The sequence below is a fragment of the Triturus cristatus genome, chromosome 10 (assembly GCF_964204655.1).
Source record: "Triturus cristatus chromosome 10, aTriCri1.1, whole genome shotgun sequence".
NCBI lineage: Eukaryota > Metazoa > Chordata > Amphibia > Caudata > Salamandridae > Triturus > Triturus cristatus.
In genome coordinates this window covers 884,158,552-884,181,870 of record NC_140593.1, presented here as the reverse complement: position 1 = coordinate 884,181,870, position 23,319 = coordinate 884,158,552, and the positions used below count along the sequence as shown (strand labels likewise).

At 50.4% G+C, this 23,319-nt stretch overlaps 1 protein-coding gene across 2 annotated transcripts in view; it reads right to left on the bottom strand.

The window, feature by feature from the left end:
* The window catches only part of LOC146796173 (uncharacterized), a 244,237-nt gene that overhangs the window by 112,863 nt on the left and 108,055 nt on the right, over positions 1-23,319 (bottom strand). For both annotated transcript variants that reach the window (XM_085628575.1, XM_085628576.1), the window contains exon 3: positions 4,877-4,980. In XM_085628575.1, the coding sequence (XP_085484701.1) occupies positions 4,877-4,980 (104 nt within the window). The remainder of the gene's footprint in view (positions 1-4,876; positions 4,981-23,319) is intronic.

Genomic DNA, 23,319 nt, shown 5'->3' with positions numbered 1-23,319 from the left:
GTACTCACCGCTGCCACTACATTATCCAGAGTTCTATGGGGCTATTTGCTGGTATGACGAGCAGTGTGCGACCTATTTCGTATTTGCATTTAAGCTCTCTCGAGCGACTTGGGCTGACGAGCCTTGGTTCCGCACCTGCGCGCCGTGAGAGGTACTATACCTTTGATATTTTGGCAGTCTACTCGGCACCCCACATACCTACCTGCTCCCTGCTGACGAGAGGCAATTACCTCGAAACATGTGTCCAGGGATGGCATAATACTGACGTACTCGTGGCATAGGCGTACTCACCGCTGCCACTACATTATCCAGAGTTCTATGGGGCTATTTGCTGGTATGACGAGCAGTGTGCGACCTATTTCGTATTTGCATTTAAGCTCTCTCGAGCGACTTGGGCTGACGAGCCTTGGTTCCGCACCTGCGCGCCGTGAGAGGTACTATACCTTTGATATTTTGGCAGTCTACTCGGCATCCCACATACCTACCTGCTCCCTGCTGACGAGAGGCAATTACCTCGAAACATGTGTCCAGGGATGGCATAATACTGACGTACTCGTGGCATAGGCGTACTCACCGCTGCCACTACATTATCCAGAGTTCTATGGGGCTATTTGCTGGTATGACGAGCAGTGTGCGACCTATTTCGTATTTGCATTTAAGCTCTCTCGAGCGACTTGGGCTGACGAGCCTTGGTTCCGCACCTGCGCGCCGTGAGAGGTATTTCGTATTTGCGTTGTTGAAGTTTGGCTCGAGTCAGATGTGGAGGGTTTTGGTGCAAAAGGTCGGCTCGACTCTTATGTGGAGGGTTTCGAGTCACCGACCTGCTGTCTAGGCTGTTTTTGCAGTGCCGAGCCATGACTGGATGTCTCCTGAAGCAGTAGGTCGGTGCCGATCATGGCCAGAAGGCAGTAGTGGCCTAACGACAGACTTTGTCTTAAGATGCGGAATTGGGTGAGGCTTTGCCAGTACCCACTGTGGTCTGGGTGGAGGTAGAAGGGGTACAGTAGTCACGGGTTGTTGCCCTGGAGTGATTTCTGCAATTCTAAGTCTGATCCGTGTGTCTGGAGAAAGGTTACCTTCAACAGGAGCTGATGGATGTGCTTCCGCCTTAAGTTGTGGGTCTTCCAAACCAAAAAGGTCTGGTGTATCTTTAACGCTGCGTTGAAACATTTGTAGACTTCTTGCCTTTCAGTCTCTTAAGAGTCTATTTTGATAGGAAAGACCTGCAGACCTCACAAGTTGCCTCCTGATGTTTTGGAGATAAGCACAAGTTACACATCTGGTGTAGGTCAGTGCGTGGAAATCTGGCATGACAAGAAGGGCAGATTGAGAAAGGCATTACGTTCCATCACCAAGTGGACGTCTGTTGTGGTGAACGCCGAAGAGCTATTCCGCCCGAAGGGCTAAGGCCCAAGGGGGCCACGAACGACTCGAATCCCCCAAACGAAAATCGAATTGAAGTCAATGGTATAAGTAGGAAAGATCGAAAACAATACTAACGGTATCAGAAGATAGGCTGACAAAAGTATCCAACCAGAGCAAAAGAACATATGTCCAAACCCGATGTCAGAAAAAAACAATCTAACAATAGAGTTGAAGACCATGCGCATTGCGAGCAAGAGGAGGAGTCACTACTTTTCTTCAAAGAAAAGCGACTTGCACACTTCCAAGCCCAACACTAGATGGCGACTTAAGCTAAGCATGTGTATCTACAGCTACATATGCCATCACACACACAAGTTTATGTATTCTCTGCATTACCAGCCCATATACAAGCCCGCACAAATCCTATTGTCTACCCCAGTCGTATTCTGCTCCACTTCATGTTACTTTCTTCAATGTATTTCCCTTTTTACTACCATGCAGCTGGTTCCTATACCAACCACCATACGAAAACATATATCAGAAGTCACTTCTGATTATGCCTTCCCGCTCCTGGACAAGGTGTTGAACGGTTTTCTGAAGAGGTCTCCTCCCTCCCAGAGGGAGGCAGTGATTGCAGGGCTCGAAAAGGTTTTCTCAGTCACTTACTATGGCGAGCCAGATTTAATCAGGATGAGCGTTTGTAGGGCCTACTAGCCGGTTCTGGCGAGCTGACAACCGAAGTTCTGCTTGCTCACAAAGTGAATGAGCAATAAAGATGTCTTTAAATATTGTTATCTTGTCACATTTGCCCCGCTTTCAGGGACAGAGATCAAAAGTCAGTTTTTCTTCCTAAATTTACTTTTCTTTCTGTGACTGAAGTTAGAGGATTTTGTAAAGCGAACTGTGTGACAAAGGTGCTGTGAAAAGCATGTGAAATTAAAGACTGCAAGATTTCAGATTTTTTTCTAACACAACACTGTGAGCTGTTCAAAGATTTCAAATATATTTCACTAGTTATGAAGACAAAAAAAATTATTTTTATAGGATCAAAACAAATCAGAACACTTTACTTGATGATGTGCACATTTTAAATATTTTGCTGAAACCCAATTTCCAAACATTGTTTTTGCGTTATATAGTTTTATCAGTAAAACGACATGTTCGTGGGAAGATTTTGTGGCCGTTTCAATGGAAAATGTGTTATCTGTAAATTATAGTGCACAACCACATCGTGCTTTAGTAATATAGCTATAAAAAGTGAGTTTTTAAACATGAAATGGGAAATATTCCTGCTCTTGCCCAGATGACAATGCTATTAGTGCACTAAGAGGCAAGCCAGGGATCATGTGAAGCCTATATGTGGGCTTGATTCTTATTTGCATGGAGCAAACATTTAATCTATAAAATAAAGAGTATTTTTGTACAGCAGAACTAGTGAACTTGCATATTTGAAGGTTCTCTCTTATGTGATAATGAAGAAAAAGGCTGCTCCATAACACAGAATATTTGCCTTGGATCTCACTAATTTGAGACCAGTTCACGGGTCAAATAAATTACAGTTAGTCGAATAAGATTATTCAAGTTACTAGACCTGGAGGTCTAGTAACATTTTAAAGATTTTTCGAGCCCTGGATTGTCCTTGTCCTCAAGAAGGGGAAAAACTCTTCGCTAGTGTGGGCATATCGACAATTGTCGATGCTGAACACGGACACAAAACTGCTATGTAAATGTGCGAACAGACTCCGCAGAGTGGTGGACATCCATTCCATCCATCCAGCAGCAACACGATGTTCTATATAAGGCGGTTAACGCACATTATACGCTTGTTAGAAACCTCACAGCGGGATTGTACCCCGGTAACTGTAAGCATAAAATGCTCTTTTGATATGATGGTGTGTAACAACATGCAGGTGGGTTTAAAGGCCCTATGTTTAGGACCCTCTTTTATAGGCTGTGTCAAGGAGTTGTATGTGGAGCCCACTGCCAGGGTCCCTAAGCGGGAGGAGATGGGTGGTTTCAGACTCTTGGATTATAGACCGGGGAACCAGACAGTGGTGCCCGCTATCTCCTATGCGAATTGAGCTTGCGGTGAAGTCTCTTGCTTGTCAACTATGGGAGCTAATTCAACCCTAGAGTATCCTGATAGGGACTATAACACATATTGTGTCCCTGGATGTGGTCAATGCGTCGAGTTATTTGAAAGAACTGGGTGGCGCCGTAGCCTAACTGCTTGCCAAGTTGGAAAAATTGGGCAAAGTCTCAGGCTTGAGAACAAATTGGAGTAAAATGAGGATCTTTCCTACGGGAGGGATCAGGAGGAATGTGAGTAACCCCCCTGCAGAGTTTAAGGCTAGAGTGGGAAACAAACAGCTTCAGGTTCCTGGGGATCTGGATCACTCATGATCCTACAGCCCACTACACTCTTATTATGTGAAGGGTGCATGAGAGTCTAAAATGTTCAGTGGAGTTCTGGAAAACATTACCCCTATCCTGGGTCACATTTTCCTGACAAAAATTGTTTTGCTGCGCTGTCTGTATGTATTATAGAACTCCAAGTTTATATTACATAGCAACGCAATTACAGCACACAATACAATCATTTGAGGACAGTAAGCAAAGGGAGAAGATTCTCCTTGCAGACATGTATGAATGCTACACGTTGCCGAAGCATTCATGATGGTACACCACACGGGCCTCCCTACCTCATACAACAGATGGGGGTGGGTTGGCACACAGTGGAGAGCACTGTATTAATGAAAGCTCTATTTGCTGGTGATATGTTGTTTGAGAAGAGCCACTGGTTCAATGATCAAGAAGGCCACAAACCAATACATACTAGGGACATTTCCTGTTAAGAGGGACTATAAAATGAAAATATGTATGTTATCATTGGAAACAATCCTGGCGAAGACACAAACTGTGACACAATGGGCGCACTCCACAGCCCCTGGTATATCCCCATGGAAAAGGGACCCGATGGAATGGACAGTGGCAGGCAGCATATGAAAGCCGCACAAAGGGATGATAACGTGATGGAGGGCCTTGCACAGTGGGTAGAAATGCTGACTAGACTAATAGACTATACGAATAAAAGACCACCTTGAAGGTGGGAGATACAAAGGGGTAAAAAAAGGTGTAAGAACATTTTGGTGATGGCTGTCTTAGGAGGGGCTTGTTAAGACTGGTACTGCATTGTGAACAGTATAATGGATTTATTGGCATGGTCTGTGTAAAGACACTCTGTGCTGTGTCACTTCAGGTTTTTAGGTGACATCAAATAATGTCTCAATACAGATGCAGTATAGATGACCACTACACTTTTATTTATTTATAATTCAATTGAATAATTCCAGACACATCTAGGTGGCAGGATTATACAGAGCACATGATTCTTAAAGAGTTACTCTGCAAAAATATTGTTTTATTGGGCCTGCATGAAGAATCCACACATTGTGGCAAACTCCTCCAGTTCAATACCACAACCTACGTCTTTAAATAAGCTGGAACTCACCTCTTGTGTCTTAAATGTGGTTTCCACATCTCTTCTCAACTCCAAGGGGTACCTCTGACTATTCAACTCCAGTGTGTGGGTCCGTTTGAGGATTCGGTCTGCCACTGAAAATAAATACCCCAAAAATAAAGAGAAATGCTTAATGCACAGACTATTGAAAATCTGATCAACTATGGTAGCATAGTGCAAATTACTTTATTTGGATCAGATGGATGAGTGTCCGATAAAACACATCTGGTGAGGTAGTACAATTCTTAAAAGTATAAAAATACCTAGGCATAAGCAGGTCAGAGATTCACAAGAATCTAAAGAGAATTAAAATGCTACTTACCAGTATGCATCTGTTCCTGGCATGTAGAGCTGCAGAATATCATACTTTTGCATAGATCGCCATCTGGTGTTGGGCTCGGATGCTTGCACCTTGTTGTTGTCTTGGAAGAAGTCTTTTGTAGTAACGAGATAGGCGACTCCTCCCTTGGACGATAGTTTGCATGGGCATCGACTCCATCCTCAGATTGTTTTTCGCCATGATGGGGAATGATGGAGTTTGTAAGAAACAGAAAAGATGTGCATGTGAATGTGAATGTATCTAAGTAAGATAACACTGGAACAGATAGAGGTTCCAGGGAGGCAGGTGGGCGTATGATATTCTGCAGCTCTACATGGCAAGAACAGATGCATACTGGTAAGTAGCATTTTCTGTTCGAGGCATATGAGCTGCAGAATTCATTCTTTTGCATAGACTGTACAGCAGTGTGCAGTGGTCACCTGTATCAATTGCAGTGGTTTGGAAAAGTGTCTTAAGAACAGCTTGGCCTACAGAAGCCTTTTGCTTCGCCTGCACGTCTACACAATAGTGTTTGGTGAAGGTGTGTGTGGTAGACCATGTCTCTGCCTTACAAATGTCTTCTAGGGGAATGTTCGCTAAGAATGCCATTGAAGCCTATAGTTTGCGTGTTTAGTGTGCTCTAGGGGTCATTGTTTATGTGCGTTTTGCCTTCTGGTAGCATATTCAAATGCATTTGACTATCCACCTGGCAATTCCAGCTTTGGAGATGGGGTTTCCTTTACGCGGTGGAGAGAAAGCTACAAGCAGTTGCTTTGTCTTTCTAAAATGTTTAGTTCTGCCAATGTAATAATGTATAGCTCTTTTGACGTCTAGCGTGTGAAGAGCTCTCTCTGCTACGGAATCTGGGTTTTGGTAAAACACTGGTAACTCTGCAGATTGATTAAGATGAAAAGCAGAGATTACTTTGGGAAGGAATTTTGGATTCGTTCTAAGAACCACCTTGTTACGATGTATTTGTAAGAATGGTTCTTGTATGGTTAAAGCCTGGATCTCCCTTACTCACCTGAGAGAGGTGGTTGCAACAAGGAAAGCTACTTTCCATGTAAGGAACTTCAGTTCGCATTTGTGTAGAGGTTAAAATGGAGGACCCATGAGCCTAGTAAGTACAATGTTTAGATTCCACACTGGAGAGGGTGGCAGTGTTGGAGGAATTTTCCTTTTAAGGCCTTCCATAAAGGCTTTGATAGCGGGTACTCTGAACAATGACGAATGTTGACTGTTTTGCAGGTAGGCGGCACGGGCAGCCAGATGTTATTGAAGAGTATGCTACATTACATCTTTGTAGATGCAGTAAATAGCAAATGATGTTCTGAATTGAAGCATCTAGCGGGTCACTTTTGTTGTGATTGCAGTAAATGATGAATCGTTTCCATTTGGCTGCATAGCATGCTCTAGTAGTAGGGCGTCTGGCTTCTTTGATAATGTTCATACAGTCTGGTGGGAGGTGAAGGTAAACAAACTCTAGGACTTCAGGAGCCAGATAGCTAGATTCAGTTGTGCTGGATCTGGGTGCCTTATCTCTCCATGGTTCTGCGTCAGCAGTTTTGGGGACAGACGTAGTTTTTGGTGTGGAACTACTGAGAGTTCGAGGAGTGTTGTGAACCATGGTTGCCGTGTCCATGTGGGAGCAACTAGGATCATCCCTTAGAGACTGTTGCTTGAGCTTGCGTACTACTAGCGGAATGAGTGGGAGTGGCGGAAAAGCATACGCAAATCTGCATGACCAGTTCATCCATATCGCATTGCCCTTGGACAACGGGTGTGGAAACCTGGCGGCGAAGGTTGGGCATTTTGCGTTTGCGTGTGTGGCGAACAGATCTATGTCTGGGTGGCCCCACATCTGGAAAAATGGTTGAATAACTTGAGGATGAAGTTCCTATTCGTGGATCTGCTGTGTCTGACAACTTAGCAGATCTGCAATCTGATTGTGCACTCCTGGAAGATGTTCTGCCAGAAGATGGAATATGCTACTTACCAGTATGCATCTGTTCTTGGCATGTAGAGCTGCAGAGTTGTACACTTAGCATAGATCGCCATCTGGTGTTGGGCCCGGATGTTTGCAGTTTGTTTTTCTTCTTGGACAGTCTTTGGAAGTCACGAGTTTGGTGACTCCTCCTTCGGTCCGTACTGCGCATGGGCTTCGGCTCCATCCTCAGATTGTTTTTCGCCAACAGGGAAATGATGGAGCGTAGTAATAACAGTGAGAAACCCATGTGTTGTATCTAAATAAGATGTACTGGAACGGATACAGGTAGCCGGGGAGGCGGGTGGGCGTGTACAACTCTGCAGCTCTACATGCCAAGAACAGATGCATACTGGTAAGTAGCATATTCCGTTCGAGGCATATGAGCTGCAGATTGTACACTTAGCATAGATTATATAGCAGTACCCAACCCTAGCGGCGACCACCGGTATCCGTTGCAGCTGTTTGAAAAAGTGTCTTTAGTACAGCCTGGCCCACCCTAGCTTGCTGCTTGGAATGCACATCTACACAGTAGTGTTTTGTGAAGGTGTGCGGTGTAGACCATGTGGCTGCCTTGCAGATGTCATCTAAGGGTATATTCCCTAGAAAAGCCATAGAAGCCCCTAACTTTCTTGTAGAGTGGGCTTTAGGGGGAACAGATAATGTTCTCTTTGCCTTTTGATAGCAAATTTGTATGCATTTTACAATCCACCTAGCTATCCCTGATTTTGAAATGGGGTTGCCTTTATGTGGTGGAGAGAAGGAAACGAACAATTGTTTAGTCTTCCTGAAGGGTTGCGTTCTTTGTATGTAGTATAGTAACGCCCTTTTTACATCAAGCGTGTGTAAGGCCCTTTCTGCAACAGATTGGGGTTGCGAAAAGAAGACAGGTAATTCCACTGATTGATTGAGGTGGAAGGGGGAAATGACTTTGGGCAGAAACTTCGGATTTGTGCGAAGTATGACCTTGCTGTGATGCATTTGTATGTAGGGTTCCTGTATGGTGAACGCCTGTATTTCACCAACCCTTCTAAGGGAAGTGATAGCTACAAGGAAAGCTGTTTTCCAGGTGAGAAACTGTAGCTCACATTTGTGCATTGGTTCAAAGGGCGGACCCATTAGACGTGTAAGAACCAAATTTAGATTCCATACAGGGGAAGGTGGTGCCCTGGGAGGAATTACTCGTTTAAGGCCTTCCATGAAGGCTTTAATAGCGGGCACTCTGAAGAGTGATAAATGCTGCCTGTTTTGTAGATAGGCAGCGATCGCTGCTAGGTGTAGGCGTATGGATGAATATGCCAGGTTACACCTGTGAAGATGGAGCAGATAGCATATTATGTGCTGTATGGATGCATCTAGAGGGTTGATTGTATTGTTACGGCAGTAAATTACGAATCTTTTCCACTTTGCGGCATAGCATGCTCTAGTGGTAGGACGTCTGGCTTCCATGATGATGTTCATGCAATCAGGGGGAAGGTTAAGGTATCCGAATTCTAGGATTTCAGGAGCCAGATCGCCAGGTTGAGCTGAGCTGGGTCCGGGTGCCTGATTTCTCCATGGTTCTGGGTTAGGAGGCATGGGGATAGATGCAATTTTTGATGTGGTACCACTGACAGTTGTAGTAGCGTGGTGTACCACGGCTGCCTGGCCCACGTCGGAGCTACCAGAATGAGTGTGAGGGAGTGCTGTTGTAGCTTCCTGACCACTAATGGAATTAGTGGGAGAGGTGGAAAGGCGTATGCAAATCTGCCTGACCAGTTCATCCATATCGCATTGCCCTTGGACAATGGGTGTGGGTATCTGGCGGCGAAGCTTGGGCATTTCTTGTTTTCGTGGGTGGCGAAGAGGTCTATCTGAGGATGCCCCCACTGTTGGAAGAATGGGTGAAGAACTTGTGGATGCAGTTCCCATTCGTGTAGTTGTTGTGTTTGTCTGCTGAGCAGATCTGCCATGGTGTTTTGTACGCCTGGAACGTGCTGTGCCAGGAGAAAGATGTTTTGGGGAATTGCCCATCTCCATATGCTCTGGGCTAAGCGGGAGAGCTGGGGAGAGTGTGTCCCCCCCTGTTTTTGTATATAATACATCGCAGTCATATTGTCTGTGCGAATGAGGACTGCTTTGCCCGAAATCTGTTTTTGGAAAGATTTTAGGGCTAGAAAGATCGCCAAGAGCTCCAGGTGGTTGATGTGGAGCGATTTTTGCTGTGGCGTCCATAGACCTTGCATGGTGAGGTGTAGGAGGGGCGCTCCCCAGCCGGAGAGCGATGCGTCCGCTGTTAGAATCACCTGAGGAACCGGGTCCAGGAACGGCCGCCCTTTGGAAAGGTTTGTGGTGTTCCACCACTGCAGAGAGTGATGTGTGCGGCCGTCCACCAACACCAGATCCGTCAGCTGACCCTGGGCCTGGTTCCACTGTTGTGCTAGGCACTCTTGAAGTGGACGCATGTGGAGTCTTGCATGGGGCACTATGAAGATGCAAGACGCCATCATTCCTATGAGCTTCATAAACACTCTTGCTGGAAGAGAGTGTTGAGGAAGGAATGTTTTGCGTAAGGCTTGAATGCTTGTGATTCTGGCTGAGTTTGGATAGGCAATACCCTTGGAGGTGTCTATAGTGGCCCCGAGATATTGCTTTGTGTGAGATGGTATGAGGTGGGACTTTTGGTAGTTCACCGTGAAGCCTAGCTGGTGGAGCAGTTGGATGGTGCTGTTTGTATGCTGCACACATTGGTCGTAGGACGCGGCTTTTATCAGCCAGTCGTCCAGGTAAGGGAAGACGTGAATGTGTTGACGTCTGAGGTGTGCTGCTACTACTGCTAGGCATTTGGTAAACACCCGCGGTGCGGTGGTGACCCCGAAGGGGAGAACCGTGAATTGGTAATGTTGCCCGTCCACCACGAACCTGAGGTATTTCCTGTGAGAGGGGTGTATTGGAATGTGAAAGTATGCGTCTTTCAGATCCAAGGTTGTGAGAAAGTCTCCCTGGCAGAGGAGTGGGAGGACTTGCTGTAGGGTGACCATGTGAAAATGGTCTGAGTGTATGTAGGCATTTAGAGGCCGGAGGTCGAGAATGGGTCTGAGGGTCCCGTCTTTCTTTGGTATTAAGAAATATAGGGAGTAGACCCCTAGATTTTGTTGATTGACGGGGACCTGCTCTATAGCGTGTTTTTGGAGGAGTGAGAGTACCTCTTGTTTGAGCAGTGTGGAATGTTCTTGAGACATTGGACGGTGCCTTGGTGGGATATTGGGTGGGGTAGATGTTAGTTCGAGACAGTACCCTGACCGAATGATTTGGGTTACCCATTTGTCCGATGTTATGGACTCCCATACGTGGATAAAGTTTTGTAGTCTGCCCCCGACCGGAGTGGAATGGTCTGGGGGGAGCGGAGGGGAGTCATTGTGCGGGGGGGGTGGCAGAACGGGTGTTGTTGGTTTTGCCCCTGCCCTTATTGTTGTTACCCCTGTAACCACCTCTCTGATTGCCCTTTGAAAAGGTATTTTGAGGAGGGGACTTGTAGGAGGTAGAGGCGTTATCGGTGGAGGAGCCTCTGCCTGTGCCACGAAAGGACGAGCGTCGAAAGGAACGTTTGGAGGCTTGTGTTTGGAGTGCCCCCATAGACTTTGCTGTGTCTGTGTCCTTTTTCATCTTTTCCAGCGCTTCGTCTACCTTTGGCCCAAAGAGTGTTTCCTGGTCAAAGGGGTGATTGAGTATGGATGCCTGGACTTCAGGCTTGAAACCTGAGATCCTGAGCCAGGCGTGGCGACGAAGCAGGACACTGGTATTTATGGCCCTAGAAGCATTGTCGGCTGCATCGAGGGCACACTTAATGGATGTGTTTGTAATTAGTTTACCCTCCTGTATCAGGTCATGAGCCTTGTGCTTGTATTTTTCTGGAAGGTGCTGCATAAGAGCCTCTAGTTCGTCATAGTGTGCTCTATCATATCGCGCAAGCAGTGCTTGTGTGTTTGCAATGCGCCACATGTTTGCAGCTTGGGAGGCGGTGCGTTTACCAGACGCGTCCAGAAGTTTAGATTCTTTGTCTGGCGGTGGGGCATCTCCTGAGGATTGGGAGTTAGCCCGCTTTCTAGCTGTGGAGACAACTAGGGAATCTAGGGGAGCAGGGCCCTTGATGTAAGCAGGGTCTGTGGGTGCCGCCTTATACTTCTTCTCTATTCTAGGGTTCAGTACTCTGGCTCTGACAGGGTCTTTGAACACCTCTGTAGCGTGCTTGGTGACACCCTTAAGCATGGGTAAAATGGAAGTGGATTTGTCTTGTATATCAAATGTATCCAGTAGGAAGTCTTCTTCTACTGGTTCACTGTGCATGTCCACCCCATGGTAGTGTGCTGCTCTCTGCACTAAATGGTGAAACCCTAAGGAGTCCTCTGGAGGAGACGGTCTTGATGGGTATAAGTCGTCCTGAGGTACAGTGGGTATATCAGGGTTATTGTAATCCTCCCATGGATCTGGGGTCCCTGGTGGAGTGGGATCCATTGGGGCGTCCGCCGGGTAATTGTCCGGATCCCCATCATCCGGATCTGGGGATGGGGTCGGATCGTAGTGAGGTACAGGTGGCGGAGACCTGTGAGGTGGAGGTGGTGGAGGAGGTGGAGGGGGTAGGGGAGGCGGTAGTGGGGAGGGCACTCTGAGGGGAGAAGTAGCAGAGTCCTTCCTTTTGGGTGGAGGAGGAGGAGCCGGAGCATCAAGGCGTCTTTTCTTGGTAGTTAAAGTCAAAAGCCCAGTCTTAGGATCTTTGGACAAAGTCTTTTGTAAAGGGTCTGGTGTAAACAGAGCCAATGGTGTCGAGTCGTCTGTCGGCACCGGTGATTTCGGAACCGGGGGTTTCGATGGTCTGTGTGCGCCATGCTTTTTTGAGGTCTCCGGGTGTTTCGGCGTCGAATGATGTTTCGGCGCCGGAGCATCGGTGCCGACAGATTTGTGTTTGTGTTTGGTCGGCACCGAGTGTCCAGGCTTCGGCACCGGTGGTTTCGGAGTCGAGCTGGATTTTGCAGTCTTCGGTGCCGGATGCTGTTTTTCGGCACCGGGTGTCGGCTGGCTCGATCCCGAGCTGCCATGAGACTTTGGGAGCTTCGACACCGGGCCCGAAGGTGGGGTGATCGAAGTTTTGGTTTTGGTTTTGCCCAGGCCGGCAGGCGAGGGAGTAACCTGAGTCTCTTTGGTTTTCGGCGTGGGGGTAGGAGGGGGCATATTACTCACGGCCCGCTGCGCTGGTGTAATGTCCTCCACGTCGGAGTCGTCGGCCTCGGAAGCGCTGACGACGTCTTCCTCCTGTTCGGTGTGTGTTTGCCCCGAAGCTTCGGCGTCGTCTCCGAAGATGTCCGGTGGAGCTGCGGAGGATGAGTGCGCCATGGTGCGTCGAGCTCTTCGATCTCGGATGGTCTTCTTCGATCGAAAAGACTTGCAGGCGGGGCAGTCTCTAGCCTCGTGTTCCGGAGAGAGGCAAAGGTTACACACCTGATGGAGGTCGGTGTGGGGAAATTTAGACCCACATTTTGGGCACTTTTTGAACGGAGTCCTTTCCATCGGCCGGGACCGGAGTCGCGGAGGGCCCGAAGGCCGGTGTCGATGAACGGGATGGAGAAAGTGCCGCTTCGAGAGATGAAGATGATGAAGGAACTCGAAGAATCGAGGATTTTCCGTCGAGGCTGGAACCGTAGAAGTTCGAAGCCGGAGCACGAAGTATCACATCCGAGCCCGATGGCGGAAAAAAACAATCTGAGGATGGAGCCGAAGCCCATGCGCAGTACGGACCGAAGGAGGAGTCACCAAACTCGTGACTTCCAAAGACTGTCCAAGAAGAAAAACAAACTGCAAACATCCGGGCCCAACACCAGATGGCGATCTATGCTAAGTGTACAATCTGCAGCTCATATGCCTCGAACATATATTTTGCGGAATGGCCCATCTCCATATGCTTTGCGCTAGATGAGACAGCTGTAAAGAGTGTGTTCCTCCTTGTTTTTGTATGTAATACATTGCTGTCATATTGTCCGTGCAGACTAGGACAGTCTTGTTGAGGAGATGTGCCTGGAATGACTTTAACACTAGAAATATTGCTAGTAATTCCAGGTGATTGATGTGGAGCACATTCTGTTGAGTGGCCCACCTGCCCTGAATTGTGTGGTTTAGGAGATGGGCTCCCCACGCGAGAGTGATGCGTCAGCTGTTAGCACTATCTATGGAACTGGCTCTAGGAACGTCCGCCCTCTGGAAAGGTTTTGTGTGTTCCACCACTGCAGAGAGCGATGTGTGCGACTGTCCACCAACACCAGATCTGTAAGTTGACCTTGAGCCTGATTCCACTGACGTGCTAAGCATTCTTGTAAGGGGCGCATCTGAAGTTTTGTATGAGGTACTATGAAAATGCAAGAGGCAATCGTTCCTATGAGCTGCATAAACACTCGAGCAGGAAGGGAGTGTTGGGGTTGAAATTTTGTGATGAGGGTTTGCATACTGGCTATCCTGGCTGGATTGGGGTATGCTTTGGAAGTGTCTATCGTGGCTCCTAGATACTGATGTAGGTAGGAGGGCTGTAGATGTGACTTGGCGTGGTGTATTGTGAACCCAAAGTGGTGTAGCAGTAGAATTGTTTGGTGAGTGAGAGGAACACACTGACTGTGTGTGAGAAAGTGCCATCTTTCTTGCATGGTATGCCCCCACTTTTTTCTGAATTGCTGAATGAACTTTGACGGAGTGTGCCCTGGACTCCTGCCAATCAGGTGCCCATGGCCTATGTTCCTTCCCTAAAACCCCAAATTGGCAAACCCTGGCCACATGTCAACCCCTGGTAAATGGTACCCTAGGTACCCAGGACCTTGTGACCAGGGAAGGCCTCCAAGGGCTGCAGCACTTATTGTGCCACCCTTAGAGGCCCTGTACCCTAACACAAACACACTGCCCTTGCAGGCTGAGTGTCTGGGTACAAGATAAAACAAAGCGTCGACATGGCACACATCCCTGTGTGCCATGCCCACAACCTACACTGGCATACATCAGCCACCCCTCTAGCTGTGTGCCCTATGCCAGTAGTGTGGGCACATGAGCATGAGCCCTGAGCCCCTACAGTACCCAGGTCCATTCCTGGGCATTGTAAGTGCAGTGCTGCAATTTAAGAGTATATGGTGCTGATAGCTCGTCAAACACGAACTCCACAGCACCATAATGGCAACACTGAAGACTGAGAAGTTTGGTATCAAACTTCTCAGCACATTAAACCCGCACTGATGCCAGTGTGGGACTTAATGTACAAAGCACTACAGAGGGCATCTTAGAGATGCCCCCTGAAAACCTAACCTACAATCCACATCTTGTCTGGGAGGCTGCCACACAGCAGACATGTTGCTGGACCCCTGGGTGGAGAGCCCCTGCTCTCCTGGGCCTGCAACAATGCACATCCTGGGGGGGCTTGGCCAGGCGCCGTGAGAAATGGCCGCCTGATCCCGGAGCTCCGCCGGGACCGTTGGTGTTCCCCTTAAATCCGTCCCACATCCGAGCTGAGGGGGTCGCCTGTGAAAGCCCCCCCGGCTCCCTCTGGCCCAGCGCCCTGAAATTGGGGCTCAGTGCGATCCTGCGACCTGCGGACGGCTCGGGACGGCGGCCGCGGCGGGTGGCGGAGGCCCGGAGCTTTGCCCCTGGAGCTCCGTGGCTGCTCCCGGCTTCACCCGAGGCCCCGGCTTCAGGCCTGCAATTCGTCGCGCCCTGAGGGGCGCCAGCGAGGAGGGGCGCGGTTTCTTCTGCAGCGCCGGGCCGCCGCTGGACTCGCGCGGCCCGTATATACTAGCGGCAGGACCCAGACGCCCAGAGGGCAGGCGAGCTGTCAGGACGGCGGAGGCAGCCATCGGACATACCTGGTCGTGGGACGGGCGGCCATCTTGTGCCTAGCGGCTGCCGGAGCGGGGGGAAAGGACCGGCTGGGGCTACTGCAGTGAAGGGCCCTGTATCATCCGCCAGGTGGGGGCCGCGATCGTGGCTGGGGGCGAGCCGACAGCTGAGACCCGGCGGCGTGGGGCGGCGCATCCCGCACCCGGAGCATAGGCTGCTCGTGTGCTGGCAACAGGGCCCCCCCCCCCGAGCTGCTCCCTGTACAGCGCCGAGGGGCCAGGAAGCGCAGCGGGATTGGAGCTGGCTCGGACCCGGGGACGCCTGGGCGGTGCTACGGGCGGAGGCACAATCAGCCCCAGACGCATCCGGAACGCCATGCGGCCTAAAGGTGGCACCGCGACCCAGACCAACAAGCTGGACCAGTATACCGTAGCCAAGGCGATGCCGCAGCCGGGAGGGGCCGCGAAGGAGGCTGCAGGTCCGGCGGAGCCTACCCTGACGTCCATAATGGCCGCAATCCAAACCCTGGGTACAAACTTGGAGACCAAAATGGACAAGATAACGATTGAGGTGAACCTGCTCCGAGCCGACCTGGGGAAGACCACAGACAGGTCCAAGACCAATGAAGTGGACATAAAGGCCCTGCAGGACTCGGAGAAGCGGCTCGAGGGCAGGATGAACGAGCTTGTACGCCAGCACCGGCTGATGGCCCTACGGCTCGACGACCAGGAAGGTAGGGCCCGGAGAAGCAACATCCGCGTTGTAGGGGTGGCGGAAGGACTTGAAGGGGACTGTGTAGAGCTCTTTCTGGAGGACTTGATTCTCACCCACCTGAAACCCAAGCGCCTATCTAAGCTCTTCACAATCGAGCGGGCACATAGGGCCCCGATCCCAAGGCCCAAGCCGGGGGCCCCGCCACGGACAATTATAGCAAAAATACTGAACTACCGGGACCGCTACGCTATCCTCCAGGCGGCGAGACAACACGGTGAGCTACAGTATGAGGGGGCCACGATCCGGTTTTTCCCCGATTTCACGCTCCAGGTCCAGCAGGAAAGACGCTCATTTCAAGGGGTCAAGGCGGCGTTGCGTGAGCGTGGGATCAAGTACATGATGTACTTTCCCGCCAAACTGAAGATTATAACCGGCGGTAGGTCCCTCTTCTTCACCTCGCCGGCGGCGGTGCAGGAGTGGCTGGACTCGGGTGAGACGACGGAGGCTCCCCGGCGGGACGACGCCCAATGGAGGGGCACGGGGCAGCCCTCCCCGGGCTCAGCGGCAGGACGAGCGGATGGGGGTGTGCTGACTCAGCGGTCCTGGCGTTCCAGGTCGAACAGTCCTCGTTGGGACTCACCCAGAAACGGTGCAGCGAGATGAGCCCGCGACAGCGCTGATGAGAAGACGTCGGACAGTAAAGTATAACGCATGGTTTGACTGTGAGACTTGATGGCCCTTGGGGCGGTGGGACTGCCTGCCCACGCACGGGACTGGCTCCCGGTTTAGCTGTGGCACTATGGGTCTGAGGGACTTACCGAATTGGGGCACCACGGACAGGCGGTCAGGAGGGGGCTGGCCCACGGACTGCCCAAGTAGAGTTACTCGGAGGCTCCTCCGGGGTGGGGTTGGGCGACAGGCGCTCTGCTAATTGGGGTGGTGGGTAGTTCAGAGCCCACGGAGCAGGGGGCAGGGAGGGGGGGGTCTGTTTTTTGCAGGGGGGTAGGGATGTTGGGGTCGGACCCGCAGGGGGGGAACTGGCTTTGTCGGTTTGCCATTTCTTTGGTCTTGTACATTCTATGCAATTGTGGGGTGGGAACCAGGGAGGGGTGGGAGTTGGTTTTTTTTTACGGTCACACGCACTATGGTGGCACTAATGCAGCTGGGGTGGTGGGACGAGGCACCCTGACAAGCGACAGCTATGGCTAGGAGATGGGAAAAAAGCTTGAAGGTCCTCAGTTGGAATATTAATGGATTGGGGGACAAACTCAAGCGTACTATTGTTCTACAATTCCTCAAACGGCACCAGCCAGACGTGGTGCTCATGCAAGAGACACACTTGATGGGGAATGTCTGTAAGGCACTGAATATATATGGCTACACACTAGCAGCACACTCAGGTTTCACCTCAGGGTCGAGGGGGGTGGGGATACTCCTACGTCGCTCGCTGCCCCTCCATGTAGACCTCACCAAGACGGACCCACAGGGTCGCTTCACGGCTGTGTCTGGACGTTGGGAGGGCCGCACGCTTAACCTACTCTCGGTCTATGTCCCGCCGGGCCTCCAGGCCCGGGCCTTTGCAGACCTGGGCACGTTTCTCCTCTCCCTTCCCGAGGGTCAGCTAGTGCTGGGAGGGGACTTTAACGCAGTGGCATCGGGAACCCGAGATAGGCAACCCCCCAGAGACCTGCCCCAGGGACAGGGGTGGTTGGCGGACTTTCTTGAGGCCTTCGGGCTCACGGACGTCTGCTCCATCCCACCGACAGCCAATTTACTTTCTTTTCAGGGGCGCATCATTCCTTTTCACGACTGGACTACATCCTCACCCTGCTGCAACAAGACATGCTCGTGCTGGTCGGGAGTCCTCACACTGGCCACGCCACTCTGGGCCTCTGAAAAATTGGGCAACCTGGGGCGCACAAAGGGGTTCCGCAACTGGGACTTGATCGGCATCTCCCAAATTAAGGATATCTGGGGCCCTACAGGGATCCGCACATTTGCCTCCCTCTCCAACACCTCCAAATCTGCCTCCAATGTCGCGACCTGTCGCCATCTCTCCCGCCGTCTCGCCGCTATAGCCGAAAGCGTCTCACCCCGGGTTTAAATGCCTCCCACAGGGTGACAGGGGACTCCACCGACCCCACATTCTCCTCGAAGTAGTGCGAGATGGAATTGGAGACATGCTTCCTAGTGTCTTCCTGTTTTAGGTGCCAAGGGTTAATTGGCGCCATGCAGCCCTCACGGTTAGTCCCAAATGTAATGTGTGTATGCACTGGCGAGTGGTCAGAAATGCCTCTGGGCAGGAGCTCTGCCTCCAGCACGAGCATGTCTTGTTGCAGCAGGGTGAGGATGTAGTCCAGTTGTGAAAAGGAATGATGCGCCCCTGAAAAGAAAGTAAATTGGCTGTCGGTGGGATGGAGCAGGCGCCAGACGTCCGTGAGCCCGAAGGCCTCAAGAAAGTCCGCCAACCACCCCTGTCCCTGGGGCAGGTCTCTGGGGGGTTGCCTATCTCGGGTTCCCGATGCCACTGCGTTAAAGTCCCCTCTCAGCACTAGCTGACCCTCGGGAAGGGAGAGGAGAAACGTGCCCAGGTCTGCAAAGGCCCGGGCCTGGAGGCCCGGCGGGACATAGACCGAGAGTAGGTTAAGCGTGCGGCCCTCCCAACGTCCAGACACAGCCGTGAAGCGACCCTGTGGGTCCGTCTTGGTGAGGTCTACATGGAGGGGCAGCGAGCGACGTAGGAGTATCCCCACCCCCCTCGACCCTGAGGTGAAACCTGAGTGTGCTGCTAGTGTGTAGCCATATCTATTCAGTGCCTTACAGACATTCCCCATCAAGTGTGTCTCTTGCATGAGCACCACGTCTGGCTGGTGCCGTTTGAGGAATTGTAGAACAATAGTACGCTTGAGTTTGTCCCCCAATCCATTAACATTCCAACTGAGGACCTTCAAGCTTTTTTCCCATCTCCTAGCCATAGCTGTCGCTTGTCAGGGTGCCTCGTCCCACCACCCCAGCTGCATTAGTGCCACCATAGTGCGTGTGACCGTAAAAAAAAAAACAACTCCCACCCCTCCCTGGTTCCCACCCCACAATTGCATAGAATGTACAAGACCAAAGAAATGGCAAACCGACAAAGCCAGTTCCCCCCCTGCGGGTCCGACCCCAACATCCCTACCCCCCCTGCAAAAAACAGACCCCCCCTCCCTGCCCACTGCTCCGTGGGCTCTGAACTATCCACCACCCCAATTAGCAGAGCGCCTGTCGCCCAACCCCACCCCGGAGGAGCCTCCGAGTAACTCTACTTGGGCAGTCCGTGGGCCAGCCCCCTCCTGACCGCCCGTCCGTGGTGCCCCAATTCGGTCAGTCCCTCAGACCCATAGTGCCACAGCTAAACCGGGAGCCAGTCCCGTGCGTGGGCAGGCAGTCCCACCGCCCCAAGGGCCATCAAGTCTCATATATGGTTGTTTTATTTTATAACCAACAATAGGTATCAAAATATACTTTCTCAAAATGAGATGCTTTAGTTAAATACTCTTCAAGAGGCAATAGACTTATGAATGCAATAGTTACAGTTTGTTGCAATTGGCAACACAATTCAAACACAATTATACATTGAGCTCAATAGGAATTTCTAAGTAAAGGCAATTGATTAATTTTAGGATTACTGTTCTAACTCCAGGACTGGATCCTAGATCCAGTCCTGGGACAGTTCCTGGAAACAGGTGAGTAAATACGTTTTAGCTACTGTTGTGATTTGTAAGCAATATTTTGGTATTTTAAAAGTTGACACTTAGAAACTTTTTTTAACAGAATCATCAATGTTGACCCATCGCCTGTATAACAAAAACCCATTGAAAGAATGGGTTTTTGTTATACAGGCGATTTTTAACGAATATTTGTAAGTTTGCAAAATCGACAGAAGAAATTTCACAGAAACACAGTCAATGGTTTCATATGGAAGACAGTTCAAGTTACAGGTAAAGTATGTTCTCGTTACTTTTGTAATCCAGTGCTGAGCTCCTAGGTTCAGCACTGGGACATCTATCTAAAACAGGTAAGTAATTACATTTTCACAGTTGGTGCGATTTTTAAAGTATATTTGTAGTTTGCAAAAATCGACACTTAGAAGAAATTTCACAGAAAAACAGTCAATGGTTTCCTACGGGAGAAAATTGGGTTAGCGGTAAGTAAGGTTGTAATTACTTTTCAGGGTCAGTGCTGGGCACGAAGATCCAGCACTGGGATCTCTCCTGATAGCAGGTGAGTACATTCGTTTTCGTAATTCGGCTGATTTTAGATGAATATTTTAAAGTTTCAAAACTCGACACTTCGAAGAAATTTCAAGTGATACCAGTCAATGTTACCCTAGGGAAGAAAAGTGAGTAATCGGCTTTTGGGTAAGTACTCGACTGGCAGAGTTAAGGTTCTGGGCATAGACTCAGGGGTCTCCCAGGGTCAGGTAAGTACAGTTGTTACACCCTCAGCAGCACAGGGGCAGCTGGGTGCAGAGTGAGTTAGGCCCAATGTTATCCTATAGGAGGCAGGGTCCCTTTGGCTGGTGGCTGCTGGTTAGCAGGCCACGCGGCTGTGGGAGCTGGGCTCCAGGTCACTTACTCAGGGCAAGTGGGGAAGTAGATTAGAGTAGAGGTTGCGCTGCCAGGGGTACTCGGGCGGCTGGGTGCAGGGTGCTTTTGAGTGGTCGGGTGCTCAATGGATTTCAATGGAGAAGCTCAAGACGAACAAAGGCTGCAAGCTCGGGGACGAAGATTCTTCAGGTGCAACCACCACTTCGAGAGGTAAGTTGGGTAGTTGGAGGATAGGTAGGCACCCAGGAGTTGGGCACAGGGGGCCGCAGGCGTCGGGAAATCTTACCCTCTGCTGGTCGCGGTTGGAGGGGTCCCTGGTTCTGAGGCTGCATGCGTTGTCAGGAGCGTCGAGGTGGGTCCTTGGGTGCTGGATTCGGGGTCACAGTCGCCGGGGGGATGTCCTCGTGGTCTTTGTCCACTCTGGCACAGGCCAGGCTTGGCGGGTGCAGTGTGTGCAGGGTTCGCGGTTCCTGGCTGATGCCAGGGGTCAGTTACTTGCTTTGAGCAGTATCACTGCTTGTGGGAGTCCCAGTTAGTTAGAGTCACAAGGCAGTCAGGTCCTCCGTGGTTTTTGAGGTTGCTGGCCACTGGAGACACCAGGGGTTTAGCAGGAGCAGGTCCGACAGGCCGGTAGGGCACGGGCCAAATCAGTTGGTGTCTTCCTCTTGTTAACAGGCCACACAGCAGGTCTTCTTGTTTCTTGATCTTCTTTCTATTTCGGAATCAGGATCTGAGGAAGGAAGGTTCAGGGTGCCCCTAAATACTAAATTTAGGGGCGTTACAGGTAGGTAAAGGGCAGGGACCAATGGGTCCCTTCCCTGGGGTGGGTACACACCCTATCCTGCCACTCTCCTGTGGGAGGGGGCAGTAGCCTAATCCTGATTGGACAGGGCTCCCCATCTTCAAGATGGTTGAGAGCCAGGGGATGTGCTTCACCTCGTTTCCCCCACCTGAGGGGTGGGGTTGGCAGAGGCTGGCACACCCCCTTTCCTCACTTAGTTTTTCCAGCCGAACTTCCCGCCAGAGAGGGGATCAGAACTAGTGGGGGCCAGTTGCTAAGTACAGCAAGTGGCCTCGAGAAGCTCACAAAGGCGGCATGCCTTGGAAGCTTCCTCTGCCCATCCTGGGGGAGGAGACCTAGCACCTCGCCCAGGATGTGCATTCTTGCAGGCCCAGGAGAGCGGATGGCTCTCTACCCAGGGGTCCAGCAACATGTCTGCTGTGTGGCAGCCTAGGCAGCCCCTCAGACAAGACGTGGATTGTAGGTTAGGTTCAGGGGGCAACTCTAAGTTGCCCTCTGTCGTGCATCTGACAGTAAATCCCACACTGGCATCAGTGTGGGTTTACTGTTCTGAGAAGTTTGATACCAAACTTCTCAGTCTTCAGTGTAGCATCATGGTGCTCTGGAGTTCGTGTTGACGACCTCCCAGCACAATATACTCTTAATGGCAACAGTGCCCAGGAATGGACCTGGGTACAGTAGGGGCACAGGGCTCATGCACCTGTGCCCACACCACTGGCATAGGGCACCCAGCAACAGGGGTGACTGAGATGTGCCAGGGCAGTGTGTGTTGTGGGCATGGCACACAGGGATGTGTGCCATGTCGACTCTTTGTTTTGTTCTGTATCAAGACACTCAGTCTGAAAACTCAGTGTGTGTGTGTGTCAGGGTACAGGCCTCTACGGGTGGCACAATAAGTGCTGCTGCCCATAGGAGCCTTCTCTGGTCACAAGGCCCTGGGTACCTAGGGCACAATTTACCAGGAGCTGACATGTGACCAGAGATGCCAATTGGGTTTTGACTGTTAGGCAGTTTTTAGGGAAGGAGCACAGGCCCTGGGCACCTGCTTGGCAGGAGCCCATGGCACACCAAGGAAAAGTGCATCTGTTATCAGGCAAAAAGTGGGGGGGGGGGGGTTACTGCAACAGAAACCCACTTCCTTACATCTGTACCCACCCCGAAAATATCCTCTAGAGGAGGAGGATTGATTGGGACTTTTGTAAGAGGAGGAATTTTCTGACACCATTGTGTTTGAGCCACCCCTGTAAAAGGAGCGGTGAAAGGAGCCCCTATTAGAAGGTAGTTGTAAAGCTCCCATGGATTTTGCAGCCTTGGTGTCTTTTTTCATTTCTTCTAATGAAGAATCGACTGCTGGCCCAAAAAGGTGTTCCTGATCAAAAGGCTGATTAAGTATTGATGATTGTACTTCTTGCTTGAATCCGGAGATTCGAAGTCAAGCGTGCCGGCGTAGTAAAACGCTGGTGTTAATGGCACGAGATGCTCTATCAGCCGCATCCAGGGCACATTTTATAGAAGTGTTTGTTATAAGCTTGCCCTCTTGGATGAGGTTGATAGCTTTAGTTTTGTACTGTTCTGGTAAATGCTGCATTCGTTTTTCCAGCTCGTCATAGTGAGCTCTATCATAGCGCGCTAAAAGAGCTTGAGCATTTGCAATACGCAATGATTAGCAGCTTGTGATGCGATTCTCTTGCCTGAGGCATCTATAACTTTGACTCCTTGTCAGGAGGAGGGGCGACGCCTGTAGTTCGCGAATTAGCTATTTTGCGTGCATTACAGACGACAAGAGAGTCTAAGGGTACCTGCCCTCTGATATAGACTGGGTCTGTAGGAGCGGATTCATATTTTTTCTTTACCCTTGGCATAAGTATTCTAGCTCTAACAGGGCCTTTGAATACGTTGTTGGCATGTTTTATCATGCCTTTGAGCATAGGCAAAATATTAGTGGATTCTTGGGAGGGAGCGAATGTCTCTACTAAGAAATCCTCTTCTAGGGGATCAGCATTTAGTTCCACCCCATGGTACTGAGCAGCTCTGTTATTAAGCTGTGCGAAACCAATATTGTCATCGGGTGCTGATGGTCTGGAGGGACACAGATCGGGGTCATTATTATGGTCTGGATCTTTATCATAATTATCCCAGGGGTCTGTGTCCTGTGGTATGTTGTCCTGATCACCTTCCCCATCCACA